At 48.6% G+C, this 16564-nt stretch overlaps 1 protein-coding gene across 1 annotated transcript; it reads right to left on the reverse strand.

Annotated features, from left to right (window-relative positions):
• Nucleotides 1-7150: 7150 nt before the first annotated feature.
• LOC122370714 lies at nt 7151-8524 on the reverse strand. The gene has a single exon (XM_043346557.1). It carries the CDS (start codon nt 8522-8524, stop codon nt 7151-7153), a length of 1374 nt encoding a protein of 457 aa, XP_043202492.1.
• Nucleotides 8525-16564: the final 8040 nt, after the last annotated feature.

Genomic DNA, 16564 nt, shown 5'->3' on the forward strand with positions numbered 1-16564 from the left:
GGCGGAATTTTGATATCGGTGACCTAAGGTCAGGTCAATTTTGCGGCCTCTCCATTATAACCCTCGCATGTGTGCGGCGTTTGCCAGCTTCTAATGTGTAGGGGGGGGGGTCGGTTGGACCCCCCTGCCGTTTGGCCCCTGATCGAGCTAGAGCTTCGCGGAAAAAAACGAGCGTGTTGCCCGTGACAAGAGGAAGCCGATGATACCCAATTTTAAGGTCCCAGGTCATTGGTTGACCTTCCAGGTCAGGTCAATGACCCAAAGTCGGGAAAATCGGGACCTATTAGAAAGTCGTAAAGTGTGGCTGCTAAGGGTTTTTTTTTCGGGGTGCTGATCACGAATATCGTGTTAGTTTTGATCACAGATGATGTCTTTAAGCATTTAGACCAGGTCGGGTCAGGTCAGGTCAGGTCAACCAGTAGGGGTTGTGACGGGTATTCGCAGTACGTGTCAACCGCCTCTGACAGCTTCGTAACATGTTACGAAGGCACCAAAACTACTTCGTAAACAGTGGCGGCGGATTCGATTTTGGCGTGGGGGGGCAAGGTCCCAGTCGAGATGATGTCATAGGCGGATCCAGAAAGGCGTTTTCGACATTGTAGTGCACATACCCCCCCAAAAAAGTGTCCCAAATCCAAAAACTCCTCGGATTTCGATTCCTTATGGGGAGGAGCCTTTTGCATGCTCCTTTTTTTGCTTTTTACTGCTGAACAGTAAGAAGCAAAAAAAAAAATCCTGATAAAAGTGTTATTATTAGGAAACATAGGTACATAAGGTACGTTTTGTCTATTTCGGGCGATGCAGGGGCCAGGGGGAGGGGGAGTAAATATTTGTTTTAAATGCCCGCTCCCTGGATCCGCCAGTGGACGATGTAACGCTTTTCGTATTGCTGTACCTATTAGAAAAGCTCCCATGGGAAAAATTGTGCCATAACCCGATCGCATATCAGATGCTGAAGAACGGTGCCAACCCTTTTGAAGTAGGCGAGCGCTATTCTTCAATGAGGTAACTCGTTACCATTTCCTCTGTTCATTTTACGTTCGATTTCCGTTTAACCTTCTATATTTCTGAGACAGATGAGGGAGCGCGGCGGCGGGCTGGAGTGAAGGAACGGTGGCCTGGAACGAGAATCCAGAAGCTCTGGGTGGGGCGTTTCTTTATTAGGGCTTTAGGGTGCGCTAACTGCGGTAAGGTTCAAATTATTACATCAAATTTTGCCACGACATCTACCGGTTCAGGCACTCGAGAATCAGCGGCCAGTGATATCTGCAAAGACGAAGCATTTCCAACCCAGCTTCAGCAGCCTGGTGTCAGGGCGTCTCAGGTGGCTTTAATTACAGTTGCACATACCAAGCGACCTCAGTGCAGCCAGTCTGTGGCCGAAACCATTCGGAACAGACTTCAACGAAAAGTGAGACAAGGTTAGTGCTATCGTTAAGTGCCATTATAGACTTGGGCCCCGTTGGCTTGACCCACTGGAAGGTGGTAGTTATCAGACGCTGCAGGGCATACTCATTTTTTCCCAAATGCCTTAGATTTTGCTTTCGTGCTCCTAGGCGGCGGAACGGGCAGGGCACCGGGGCACCGTGCCCCCTTTGATTTTGGCATTTTAACGTTAGCGCTATGGGTGTTGCATGGAAAGAATGGGACCAAAAGTCGGCAGTGCCCCCCCCCCCTTAATTGAAGGTGTTCCGCCGCTACTGTTCGTGTTTGATGCTCTTTATTCTATAGCCAGCTTTTAGACTGATGGGGCCCACTTATGAGCAGTGCCCTAACCCTCAAAAGTTTCCAACATTAATTTTTACTTTTTTAATAGTGAAATTGAAATAAAGCGAATACTGAACTGTGAACATCCAGTGTTTACACTGGCCCCACACCAGCCTCCGAATGCCCAAAGCAGATCTCTGATGACTGGCCTTTGGGTGTCATACCATACCGTGCATTGGTCAATGTGGTAAATGTGTACGACCTCGGCGTTTACCATTTTATGCGCTGGAAACTGTTGCGCTCGAAAAAAAATCCGGGGAGTGGCTTATTATGAGCGCTCATTAGTCCTAACTACCCGCAAGCGAATGGCTAGCCCTTCCGTCTCCGCTCGCTTGCGATTTGACATTTATGTAGGTACAAAATAGCGGCAAACAGCCACTGAAGGTATGAGTTGCGTCTCTTGCACACTTAAAATATCTCTAAATCGAATCTGAAAAGACAAAAAAAATATATATAAAGCGGAAATGGTTAGCATTTACACATATTCAAAAGGCACCGTTGGACAAACTGTAGGAGCGCATAGCTGCAATATCAGGTTATGGAAATTTTCCTCATGTTTAGGGCACAAATTATGGAGGGGCAAGAATATACGTTTGCCCCTCCTCCAAAAGTTTCTTAGGGGACGATGCCTCCTCTGCCACCCCGTATCCGTCGCCCCTGTAAGCGATCACTGAAGGCCTGGGTTGCCGCTGCGTCACGTTGACGCTTATAATGCCTCTAAAACTAGGTTGAAGAGAGGAAAACTTCAATTAAAGGGACCCTCCCACCTTCAAAAAAGTTTATGAATTGGCATGAAAGTGATATCGCTCGGTTCAGAAAGAGCGAAAACGAATATCTACCAACTTTCACCGAAAAATATTCACCGGTTTTCAAGATATTATACTTTTACTTTTGTTTACTTTATTGGGATCTCCGCTGTTTCTAGCGACTTTATTTTAGAAGTGCAGCGTTTGCGGCAGATGTTGCGCGCAAGTAGCATATACCACCGCGTGCTACAAAACGTTTTAGTCAAACTTAATGACGGACGTTCGAAAGCCTGATGACGTCATCAGATTCCCGTAATGGTTAAGAGATAGGGACCACGCTGGTCCCACCCTGCAAGTAAAGGGAAGAAATTTCTTGAACACCATAAAGCTGCGGGGGTTGCGACCAGGATAAATGGTGGTTTCTGAGCCTGGCCGCAAACTTGGCTATCTCAACTCAAAACTAATGTTAAGGTGGGAGGGTCCCTTTAAACGCGAACGCTTGCCATTTAAGAAAGGCAACGTATGATAAAGTATATGGGCATCTGGTTACATCTTCAGATGATCGAACAGCATAATCAGGTATATGGTTTTTTGTCTAAGCTTTGTCACAAATTATGGGGGGGGGGGGCAAAAAGATACTTTTGCCCCCCCCCCCACGAGTTTGCCAGGGGGGGCAGCTGCCCGCCCTGCCCCCCCCCCCCCGAATCCGCCGCCCCTGTTCGTAAATGTTTAAATGGTTGCTAAATTCGAATTCAGCTCCAAAAACTAGCCTAGAAACATGTAAAACTCGAAAAAGTGAGCCGAGGTCACCCGAGGTCACCAAAGGTCAATGACCTGACCTGACCTTCAGGTGACATTGACACCCACCCTAATGCATGGGAGCAACATCAAATCACATGTTTGAACGTTTGAAAATACGAAAAGCTTGCAAACGCGCGGCTAATGCGAGCCGACATACGCGGAATCGCGATTCCGGCCAAACATGGTCTCGGAAAAGAGGTCACAGGTCAAAGGTAATTTGGGTCAGGGTCATGAAATTTTTAGGGTAGGTGTACAATTGACCAATGCGAGGGTACTGAAAGTTTCGTCGCGATCGGCTGCTTTTTACGCGAGTTATTCGCGAAAAACCATGGGGGGGGGTCCATCCGACCCCCCCCCCCTACACATGCGAGGGATAAGTCAAGGGGAGAAAATTGAAAAGCGCCTGTTTTGCACGAACACTATTCTAGACACTCTCAAACATCGAGATGTAGGTAAAATTGACACACTGAACCGGAAAATGGCAACTGTGACCCCTCGTTATGTCCCCGAGGTCATCTCAGGTCACGAACAGAATGAATCTAACAGTTTTTCGCTAATAACTTCTGATAGAGGCGTGCTAGAGCGCTGAAAACGCCATAGTTGTGTTCGGCTCGACGTTGCGGATCGACTGATATGCAACATGACCTTTTCCGGTCAGGTCATGACCTTGACCTGAGGTCAAATTTTCAAGTTGACCTTTCAAGGGCAAATTATAGTGCATTCGACGCGTCTCGACGAGAGGAACACGATGATGGCAACAGTAATGTCATGGCTCTTTTGAGTCAAAAGTTATTGCCGAAAAAACGCTTTTCGTAAAAAGGCTATTTTTGGAGTTTTTGCCCTCTGGAGGCTAAACCGTTGACCTGAGGTCAAATCTGAGAACATTATTCAGAAAGGTCCGTAAAGGAGCTATCGAATGCGCTTTCCGCGGCGCTGTATCTCTATTGGTTCCCGAGATAGCCGTTGGCAGTTTCCAAAATGTTGAAATAGTCAACATTTTACCTTTGGTGACCTCTGGTAGCCTTGACCTTTGACCTGACCCAAAAAATGACGTCAGCTCGTCACGGGGTCTTCGTTTTGCGCTACGTGGTCTAGAATTGCTAAAAATTGAGTTAAAAAATTTGACGTAATCAATAAGTTTTTTCGCTATAACTTGGCCAAAAAGGAGGTATCAATCTAAAATTTGGTATGTATATCGAAGAGCGTAGGGATTATTACATATTTTCCGGTTTTTACGAAATTCGAAAATTTTTGGGAAATTTTTTGATTAAAAAAAAAATATATTTTTTTTGGGGGGGGGGGGGGTCAAAAACCCAACATTCTGAAAATCCGAGATAACAGTTTTGTAGCGCCGTCTTTTTTCTAAACAACCATTTAAAGTAGGTACGTTAAAATTGCTTGTAAACTGTAGATTTGGTGAGCGTTTCAAAATGTCATGTTTTTTGCTCAGTTTCACTCGAACATGACCTCAGTTTGACCTCAATAGCTCCTGACCCAAGGTGACCTGTGACTTGAAATTTTGTATTAAGTTGTCAAATTGATGCCCAAAAAGATACCCAAAATTTGGCGGCGCTGCGCGCCGTCGTTTTCTCGCTATTGAAGAAAAACCACAGGGGGGGGGGGCAAAATGGCCCCCTGATCAGGGTGCGATGCTCTGCGTCAAAAGCTGTTCATCCCCATCTTTGATTACTTGCAATGCAATAATCTCAGAGGTGAACGGTTGACCTCTTCAGACCGTACAATCAGGCACATATCAGTCGCAGCCTCTCGTAACGGCGCACACGCTCGTTTTTTTTTTTTTTTTGCTTTGCGAGGCTCTGGCTCAATTAGGCGGCGAAAGGATAGGAGGCGAGTTCCACCGCCTACCGTGGGAAGATGCTGTGCTGAGTAGGCCGTCATGAGCACAGTCTACGTCCTGGCCTCACTGTGCCTGTCTCCCCTACTGCTGACCTTGAGTCGCCTGTTGCGCATACGGCATTGCCGCTCGAAGCCAAGTTCAGTATTCCAGGCACCACCACCCATAGACGGCTCGATGTCGTAGTTTCTCGGCTTATCCGAGCATTGCGAAGCCAATTCCGTCATCAGATGACGGTCAAATGACGCAGATTCGGTAAATAAGCGTCGACGTCCTCCGTTGGCATGGTCGGTCACTCAATAGCTTACCTATGATCTCTGCAACCAGTTTTCTGCATTTTTAAGTAAGTGGGAATGCAACTCAGGTGACGTAACCAAATTTATTTCGTAAAAGTAATTGCGCAGTGATTGCCTTGCCATAGAAAATATTCGCAGATTATTTACGTCATTGATCATGCGTCGTACGCAAAAATGTGGGTTATCATTCTGAGGCTACTCTTGCGACTGGTATGCCAGTTGTTGCTTTTGTCGGTTTATGCGTGCTATTTGTTTTTGCGTGGTGCATTTTCTGAGCTATGAGTCCGAGTGCCTTCCTCGTGTCACCTGTAAGCCTAAACATCAGAATACGGTGGTGCAGAATGCGTGTGTGATACGTAACAGAGCAGTTAAAAAGCTCATAAAGCAAAACAAAGCTGACTAAAAAAAGGAATTTTACGTTTTCTATTAAACTGGTATTTCATCTATGATCTTACAATTTTTTTCTTTGAACATTTACAGACGTTTGAAAAGATTTCTTGAATATCCAATTAAGCTAAATGCTATTTGTAGCTTATGATGAAAATACCGTTGAGAGGATGCCCTTCGCCCACCTTCCCTCGCGCTGCTGTGTGATCGATCAGGGGCCGAAGGTGGACGTCAGCAGGTGTCAGTGTGCACTTTAGCAGCGCCCTTCTATTCTCGAAACAGCCCCGTAGTGTTTTTCTCACGTTTGCAATACGACGAATGTGGCGCAAACTCTGCCCATTCGACGATCTAGCCACCAACGGAAACCATTATCGTCCTCTGCAAACTCTATCGCCAAGGATAGGTTATACTGGTGGGTGGTGACTGGCGAGGCCTAGGTAGTATATTGCCGTCCGGTCTTTCCTGTCACATTGTTTGCATTGCGGATATCTCTTGCGTGAGCTTCCTGTCGTAATATGTTCGTTGCTGTACCTTTTAGGCGTGTCTAGCGCGTTCGGGTCTCTACAGCGTGCATTGAGTCCCAGCTGCTCATATGTGCATGCTCTGACGACTTACCTTGCAAATTTCTAATGAATACCACCTCTTCATACACACACGAAAATGATATTTATATTTGTAATCACCATTAAAAGTAGCTCAAGCAAAACAAGCTGCAAATATGTTCAACATACACACGAAACTGCTCAGTGGATCAGTCGTAGAACTAGCGACCCAATTATCGTATGACTTAAGAGTCATGTTACCTTTTCCTCAAGTTATAATGAATATGAAATAATATTTTCGGAGTTTCTTGAGTGATATATATTGAAAAATTGATAGCAAATATTTCGATACTCGTAGTGGTACCTTTTTCAATGCGAGTGATGCACAGTGCGAGCTTTGTTAAGCACAACAAAATAACACAATTCCCATGCAATCGGTGGAGCTGGGTCCTCCAGTGCAGATAAAATAACCTATACGATACCGCCTTCCTAAGAACTTATACAATATCACTGTCTATCACGGAATTTTAATTAAATATCTAGACAATCAGCGCTAATTTAATAAAAAGAGCGTCACTTCAGGTACAGGTAAGTCACACTTACACAAGGTGACCCCCCCCCCCCCTTCGCGTGTTCGTTCAGCGTGCCAACCACTATTTATTTAGCACAATGTCCCATATTGGGCTCAGCTGGACGCCGCCGCTGTCGAGATTCATTGACGGGCGCAGCTGTCGGATCTCGATGGCCTCCCTGATTTTACGTTTTTTTCCAGTGGGGTTCGATGGCTAGGGTTCTCGCCTCGAACGGGTTCAAGTCACCGCCACAGGTACAAAAGTGTCTGGCCGTCGCTGACGTATCGCAGCGTCCGTGCTTGATATCGGCGGTGTGCTCCTTCAATCTGTCCTGTTTTGGTCGCCCTGACTCTCCGATATAGCTGGAGCCGCACGAGCACTTTATCTCATATACGGCCCCTTTCTTCTTGCTCTGCTCCACGGGATCTTTGACGTTAACCAGGTGACCCCTCAATCGCTTGGATTTGTGAGCTACCTTGATTCTGTGTGGCCTGAGAACCTTGGCTATCCTTTCGCTGAGACCTGGGACGTAGGGCACTGCCGCATAGGCTTCTTGGTCTCTGGCGGCGGCTTCCCCCTGTACGGTCTGGCTGGCGTCACGGCGTCTCATAGCCCTCTTGATAAACGGCTCCGGATAGCCATTGGCTACGAACACATCCCGTATCTTGCTCTTCTCCTCCTTCACACTTGACATGTCGCTGCAGACCCGTCTTGCTCTGGCTTCCATGCATCTTATTAGACCAGCTTTCATGGCCGCGGGGTGGCTCGAGTTGTACTTCAGGTACACGTTTGATGCGGTCGCCTTCCGGTAGACTGAGGTGCCCAGCCGACCTTCTGACCTCTGGACAAGAACGTCCAAAAACGGCAGTTTCTGGTCCACCTCCCGCTCCAGTGTAAACTGGATACTTGGGCAGAAATCGTTCAACCGCTGGTGGAACTCTTGCAGAGCTTCATCGCCGTGGGGCCACAGGATGAAAGTGTCGTCAACATAGCGTCTCCAGAGTGTGGGCTTCAGAGTGGCGGATGTCAGGATGGACTGCTCCAAATGTTCCATATAGGCATTCGCCAAGACGACAGATAGGCTGAGCCCCATCGGAGCGCCCTCCTTCTGCTCGTAGAATGCACCTAGGCATAGGAAGTAGCGACATTCCAAGCAGGCCAACATGAGCTTCCGTATGGAATCCACGCCGATCTCACTCCTTTCAAACAGGGTGTCATCTTCAGCCAGCTTGTCGCAAATGACGTCAACCGCCTCCTGCACCGGAACTCTGGTGAAGAGTGACACGACATCAAAGCTCATCATTTCTTCAGATCCATTCAAATCCAGCTGCTTTAGCTCATCAACAAATGAGCTCGAATTGGGCACCGTGTACTCGGTCTTCCCTAGAGCAGGACTGATGATCTTGGTCAAGTAGGCGGCTATGCCGTAAGCGGGGGAGCCAATCATGGAAGTGATCGGGCGCAGAGGTACTCCCTCCTTGTGGATCTTTGGAAGACCGTACATCCGAGGCGCTGATGAATGGCTGGGCTTCAGTTTCTTAGCTAGCTCTTCTGACATTTGACCTCTCCGACAGATGTCGTCTACTACACTCCGCATTTGTCTCTCTCGCTTGGCTGTAGGATCTCTGTCAACTCTAACATAGGCTGGGTCGTCAAGAAGTTGTGACATCTTATCGCGGTAGTCCTCGGCTGATAGCACGACTGTCGTGTTACCCTTGTCAGCGGGGAGAATTTTGATATCAGCGCGTTTTCCTAGGTCTCTCAGAGCCTTTCTTTCAGCTGCGGTCAGATTATCATTCGTGGGCTGACTTCTGGATCTGGTGAGCATATTGCTGACTCTCGACCTTACGACATTCGCATCTCTTTCCGCGACCTTTGAGAGGCTGGCTTCCACAGCGCATATAATTTCTTTCACTGGAAGTCTGTCAGGCGTAGGAGCGAAGCTTAGCCCTTTCTCCAGAACACTGAGCTCGTTTGGGGTCAGCTCATGACCGCTCAGGTTTTCAACCGACTTTGTGATGACCGTGTTCTTACGTACGCTGGATCTCTCCTTGTCTGATAGGAGTGCGGCAAACTTCTTGCGTTGGGTCCTCTTTATTGCTTCAAAAACACCGCTTTCAGCCTTGTCGGTAGCCTGCTGCACCGAGTTGAAGTCGGCCTCTGACATGGTGTTCTGCAGCGAGAGAATAACCCTACTCTTCGTTTTCAGTTCAGCTGCCTTCCTCCGTTTCAGACTATTGATTTGATCCCTGACAAGCGCGTGTTCAGCAGTCTTCAAAATATTACTTGCCTTAGTTGATGATAAGACGCAGCGAAGCTTCATACCTTTTGGCACGATCCCGTTGTCCCGGCACCGAATCAGGAATATTATATGATTGGTTATTTTGGCTAGCTTGCACTTAACGGTTTTCAGCACTGTCGTAAGATGCATAGGCGTAGGAACGTTTTCGAAAGTGGGGGGGCCAGGGTTCCAGAGGTCCAAAACCTAACCTACCCCCAAAATCCGATTTCTCCTCGGATTTCGGCCACTTTGTTTTCGCAAACATGCTCAGAGGTTAAAAAAAAAAATCGAGACAAAAAGAAAAAATTGGTTGAAATTTCAGGGAGTCTCCCGTCCATAAACTCAAACTGATGGACGCGTTCCCCTGTCCTCCGCAGCCGTTGGCACCCATGCAAATTCCAGAGGCATCCAGCAACTTTTTCATTACGAGCAAGCGTGAAACGTGCAAAGCGAGTCTTTTCAATATACCTATAAAATCAGCATGAACGGCCCAGCTAGGCTCAGCCAGGCCTATAACGTTTTTAAGAGGTTTTATATCAGCGACCACTGCAACTGGGCTGATTGACTATCACTTATCAGAGGCCGGTGTGGGACTTTTAGACGGTCTGGGCCTTCAGAGACCAGTTTAACCCTCCACGGCCCGGTCCTATAGGTTTTCTACATACGCGCTGGCCGAGGGGTCGGGGGGCGGGTACGACCCCCCTCGCCGTTTCGCCCCAGGTGGAGCTAGCGCGTCGCGGTAAAACGAGCGTGTGCGCCGTTACGAGACGCAGAGATCGATACCCGATTTTATGGTCCTATGTCAACCGGTGACCTCTGACACCGTTCCGTGCTTCTATCCTCAGGATACTGAAATCCTTCTCCTCCACACCGCAACCCCCTCCGGGCTGGACAGGCAACTTTATCTCATGCGGGCTGCTCCCTTGGAGCGGCACTGCTGCTCCCGAGGGAGCGCACCCCGTAGCCGGGTGCAGTGAGTGCCTTGGGGCTGGGTGGCCTGTCCTCTGGACGGGCTCAGCCCTGGCGACTCACTAGGGTGCCTGCCCAGACCAATGTCTCCCCCTATATCCTATCATCCTTCCGGCTCTGAAATGGTCTCATTGGACCGAAAGGGCCTAACCCAACAAAACAAACAAAAACCGGTGACCTCTGAGGTCAGGTCAAGTGCCTCAAGGCACGGTTCCGTTTTTGGTGAATAACTTCGCAAAAAATGGCCGCAGAGCCGCGATTTTGCCAGCATCGTGTTCGCCTCTCTCAGGCGCGTCGACTGATATACTTTTTGTTTGGGTGAGGTAAACTTAGGGTGTTGACCTCGGGTCACGGTCAGGTCGGCGTCCCCAGGTCACGAAATTGGTCGAAGGAGGTCATGTCGCATATCATTCGATTCGGCAGGTCTTCTTGAGTCCATAGGTGGCTTTCCCGACTCGCTAGCTCAATTTGATCGGTACCTAGTTATTGACGAAAGACTAATAAGACCCTTATAACTTCATAAATGACGTCGCGCAAGGTCAACATTGCAAAAGTGACGCATCGAACCTTGCAAGGAGTGCATGAAATCACGATTCGGTGTGCTTGAGATAGTTGGAGATCGATCGTTCCCGGCGCCAGAAAAAGTTTTTAGTTTATTCCCATTGACTTATACCTAATGGTGAGGTCACGAAAATGACCTGACCTCATATGAACTTTAGGAAAAATCCGAGATATACATTATACAAGTTGAGAGACTCCTATTGGATACTAGGTCCTCCAAGGTTCATTTCCCTGTGAAATCTCCTCTGGCAGTGAGGGCGTTGCGAAGTTGCGACATCTGAAGACCGTGCAGAGGTTCACTTATGACCACATGGGTCAGTGACCTGATCTGACCCGAAAATGCGGTTGGTGTCAAAAGATCCCGTTTGATTCAAAGGTCAGGTATGCCAAGCTTCAGCTCTCTATCGCCGGCGTGTTCGGAGCTATCGCGAAAAAAAAACCTATGGAGGGGCGGCACCCGCCCTCCCCCCCCCCCCGGCCGGCGAGGGTTAAGACCCTCAGAGACCAGTACAGGGCCTGCAAAGGGCAGGATGAGACCTTAAGATGCCGACTTGGGCCATCAGAGGCTAATGTGGGTCCTTACAGGCCAGTATGGGCCCTCAGAGGTCAGTGTGGGACCCTAAAATGCCGGCATGGGCCGGTGTTGGACCCCAGAGGCCAGCAGAAGACCCTCAAAAACCAAGATGGGCCTCAGAGGCCAGCATCGGGTCTTCAGAATCCAGTGCAAGGCCCTCAGAGACTAATGCGTGTCCTTACAGGCCAGCATGGGCCCTTAGAGGTCAGTGTGGGGCCGTAACAGACCGGCATGGGCGGGACTTGGAACCTAGAGACCAGCGGAGGGCCCTCATAGGCCAAGGTGGGCCCTCAGAGGCCGATGCGGACCCTTGGAGACCGGCATCGGATCTCCGGAATCCAGTGCGGGCCCTTAGAGGTCAATGTGGGACCCTAAAATACCGGCATGGGCCGGTGTTGGAACCCAGAGACCAGCAGAAGGCCCTCAAAAACCAAGATGGGCCTCAGAGGCCGGCATCAGGTCTTCAGAATCCCGTGCAAGGCCTCATAGGCTAATGTGGGTCCTTACAGGTCAGCATGGGCCCTTAGAGGTCAGTGTGGGGCCCTAAAAGACCGGCATGGGCCGGCGTTGGACCCCTCAGGCCAAGGTGGACCCTCAGAGGCCGATGCGGACCCTTAGAGGCCGGCATCGGTTCTTCAGAATTCAGTGCGGGGCCCTCAAAGGCACCTAAAGGCTAGTCTTGGGACCCCAGAGACAGAAATGAGGCCACCAGAGGCCGGTGTGAGGCCCTCAGACGCCGGCTGGGCCCTTGAGGCCGGTTTAGGGGCCCTCAAATGAGGTCAATGTGGGTTCTCAGCGGTCAATGTGGGCGCTTGACCGCCACTGAAGGGCCCTCCGAGATCAGTGTAGGACCCTCAAAGACTGGTTTGGGAGCTGTTAATAGCTAGCGTGGGATTCTTGAGTCTCGTGACAATCGAATAAGGGCCAGAGCCCCATACGCCCATGGGGGCCCATTGGTTGTTTGGGGGGGGCCAAATGAGATGATGGCCCCCTGATTAGCCTTTGGAGGGGGGAAGGGCATGGCCCTGATCCCCCTCTGCGACCGCCACTGCACTGAAAGTGGAAGGGGGAGGGGCAGAAACAGACATTGCTGGCCCCCAGCCTGTTTGAACCGAGGCTGAGGCACGGTCACCCTGGCCCCCAGCTAGTACGCCTTTGACGAACTATGCCGACCCCAAGCAGATAAGGTCAAGCGTTGGTCGTTTGTATACGCATTCTCCTGCACCGTGCTAGTATTGTCTTAGTATTGCCTATACTTTTTTAGTGCTCGCTGTCCCGCGCCTCGTATTCAACAAAATGCTGTCACCAGGACTCACAGTCTTGTCTCTGATATGGTTTCCTTCATTGAGTGAAGGAAATTGCGGTCAATAACGCTGTAGAAACAAAAAGGAATCCTCATTAAAGGGCAAGCTGAATAGTTGTCAAGTTACCGGGTGGTAGGTTAGGTACAGACAGACACTTAACCCGCGCCCCGTAGGGCTACCGGCGGACCCTACCACCCGTAGGGGGGGGGGGGGGCCGTTTCGGCCCCCCCTAAGATCTCGGAAAGTTACCGGCTGATTTTCAAAATTCAAACGGCGTTCGATAGCCCCACCCGGGAACTACCTTGTGACCAAATTTCATTGACCTAGGTCAAACCGATGACGTCACAGGTCGGGTCAAAGGTCAGATTTTCACCGTTCACAGGCAATTCAAGAAATGTGCTGTGAAAGCGAGTAAATTGGTAATTTATTGAAAACCATCGATGGTACATTGTTCGTCAAACACATACTTTGCTATCTGAGGTCACTGATACCAGGTCAGGTCACAGCGAGGTCAGGTCACCGGGGGTCACAATATGAATGTGTCGTGTGATACATGTTTTATGGTCCATTTTACATGACAAATGCGATTATGTGGGTTAGGCAGCCTTTCGGGCCAGCCTAGGTCACGTTTTTGTGAAGGTCAGGTCAAGGTCAGGTCAAATTAGGTCAAATTTCAAAGTTGATATTTTTGCATAAAATGGGTATCGATTCGATGCAGCTCGTCACGGGGAGTCTAATGGTGGTCTTCGTTTTGCTCTACAAGTTCTAGAATTGCCAAAAATTGAGTTTGAAAATTTGACGTCATCATTTTTGAACAGTTTTTTCGCTATAACTTGGCCAAAAAACGAGGTATCGATCTGAAATTTAATATGTAGATAGAAGATGGTAGGCACTATCACATATATTCCGGTTTTTTCGAAACTCAAAATTTTTTTGGATTTTTTGGCGAATATATCCAAAAAAATGCTTTTTTGATTTTTGGGGGTTAAAACTCAAAAATTTCAAAAATTCGAGATAGCAATTTGTAGCCCTGTCAATTCTACATCTTTTATGTCTTGATCATTTTTCTATATCTTCAAAGCTGTAGTCCTGACAGGTCTTCTCGCGAAGGTCTTTTTTCGGTCGAAAATGACAGAACATGACGTCACTCTGACGTCATTTGTGGCCAACCTATCATAGCCTCTAGAAAAATTTTTGGTCACAATTTGTAAAATTGATGCCCGGAGGGGTCCTGAATGTTTGGTGGCGATATCTCCAGCCGTTTAGGAGATATCGACCGAAAAGGACAGGGGGGGCCGTTTCGGCCCCCCCCTACGGGGCGCGGGTTAAGTCAGCAAAAAGTGGGGGGGCCAGTTAACATTGCTGGCCCCCCCACCTCCGAAAGTGGGGGGGCCATGGCCCCCCCGGCCCCCCCTGTTCCTACGCCTATGGTAAGATGGTATATTCTCCCTCCGTAGAGCTCCGTAATGTATGACTTAAGAGTCATGTTACCTTTTCCTCAAGTTATAATGAATATGAAATAATATTTTCGGAGTTTCTTGAGTGATATATATTGAAAAATTGATAGCAAATATTTCGATACTCGTAGTGGTACCTTTTTCAATGCGAGTGATGCACAGTGCGAGCTTTGTTAAGCACAACAAAATAACACAATTCCCATGCAATCGGTGGAGCTGGGTCCTCCAGTGCAGATAAAATAACCTATACGATACCGCCTTCCTAAGAACTTATACAATATCACTGTCTATCACGGAATTTTAATTAAATATCTAGACAATCAGCGCTAATTTAATAAAAAGAGCGTCACTTCAGTTACAGGTAAGTCACACTTACACAAGGTGACCCCCCCCCCCCTTCGCGTGTTCGTTCAGCGTGCCAACCACTATTTATTTAGCACAATGTCCCATATTGGGCTCAGCTGGACGCCGCCGCTGTCGAGATTCATTGACGGGCGCAGCTGTCGGATCTCGATGGCCTCCCTGATTTTACGTTTTTTCCAGTGGGGTTCGATGGCTAGGGTTCTCGCCTCGAACGGGTTCAAGTCACCGCCACAGGTACAAAAGTGTCTGGCCGTCGCTGACGTATCGCAGCGTCCGTGCTTGATATCGGCGGTGTGCTCCTTCAATCTGTCCTGTTTTGGTCGCCCTGACTCTCCGATATAGCTAGAGCTCCGTTTTGCTATCAATTTTTCAATATATATCACTCAAGAAACTCCGAAAATATTATTTCATATTCAGACCCAATTATCATATTAGCTCATTTCACGGCGGAATATTGGAAACCCTTCTCAGTAAACAGCCACTGAAATGACTCAAGTACCAAACGGATAATACAGATCAACTAGGTGTCCAATGTTACGTCGGTGAAGTGGGCTATTGTTCAATAATACAATGCACATAACACAAGCCTTGGAGAAAATCAGCAATGTTGCAACTTATACGGAGAGCTGAGGCACGTCCATTTGATCACATGGGCATCTACTATCACATATTCTATCGACGTTGCCATTGTCACACAAACCACAAAACGTCACAAACGACATAAGCACGAGCACATCACGGCCAGTCGCATAGCTCTGACACGCATCTACCGCACAGTCCACGGACAGGGGCCGCTCCGGCTCAGAAGTCGGGCGCCGGGCACTTGTCGCGCTGCAGGCCCTTGGGGTTGTAGAGGCTGTACTGTTTGTTGCGGTAGTCCTCCCAGGGCGCGTCTTCCCTCCGCCGATACTGGGCCTCGGGCACCTTGACGGCGGTGCGCAGCGCGAACAGCAGGTCGGCCACCACAGCCACGCCCACCAGGCCGGCCACCGGCACCAGCGCCGGGTTCTTCCTCAGCATGGCCATGCTGAACAGCGGCACCCGCTTCCCCATGGTGGCCGGGCGGCTGCGGCAGGACGGCCAGGGCGCGGTCACCAGCGGGCCAAATATCGACAGGGACGGGACTAACTGGCTGCATGACTTAGCATTATATGTTTAAACAAACTAAGAAGTAGAACCCAAGTTAGTATAAACGCATGCATTACAAAGAAGAGTAAGGATGTGTCATAGCCCACTGACATTTTCTTGATGTTACGATGTTTATAGGTTCCGTTTGAGTGATGTCAATTCAAGAAAATTTTGGAAACTAAGGCATTTTATCACGCGCACTGCAGCGGGTCTGAGCCGAACACGAACTGCAGGGGGGGGTTGAAAACAACCCCCCCTGAGATCTCGAAAACGGCGCAAAGTAGCGACAAGCGGTAAACGGCGTTGGATAGGTTAAGATGAGATCAACAAGAAATACAAAGATCATTTTTGGGTCAGGTCAAAAACGAGGTCACCAGAGGTCACCGAAGACAAAATGTTACGATTTTCACAACAGGAATTTCGCGGTAGTTTTTCTTGAATAACTTGTCTTGCACACAAGACAGAGGATCGATTCGAACGCCATCGTTCTTAGCTCGTCAAGGCGCATCGAATGATATATAATATGACCTCGAAAGGTCAAGTTGAAAATTTGACCTCAGGTCAAGGTCATGACCTGACCGAAATAGGTCATGTTGCATATCATTCGATCCGCATTGACGAGAAAAACACGATAAACGTCGAACGGAGTCTCTATCTCTACTCAATCTCAAGTTATTGAAGAAAAACCGCTGGTGACCTCAGGTGACCTAAGATGACCTGGAGATCACCTTCCAAAGGTCATAAGTGATATGTTTCGGTGAAATCACCAACAGGGACCTGTAATGCTATGATCCTGAGCGTATTGAAGTCATAGGATGGCATTCAGAGTAAGTTGAAATTTCTCCCATTGACTTATAATGGGCCGGTCGCAAAAATGACCTGACCTTAGGTCATCGATATAAAAATTCCGAGATAAACAAGTTGTAGCTCGTGATGACTTTACTATTTCCTGTGGGTTTCA

The sequence above is a fragment of the Amphibalanus amphitrite genome, unplaced genomic scaffold (genome assembly GCF_019059575.1).
Source record: "Amphibalanus amphitrite isolate SeventyFive unplaced genomic scaffold, NRLGWU_Aamphi_draft 001162F_arrow, whole genome shotgun sequence".
In the NCBI taxonomy this organism is placed as follows: Eukaryota; Metazoa; Arthropoda; class Thecostraca; order Balanomorpha; family Balanidae; genus Amphibalanus; species Amphibalanus amphitrite.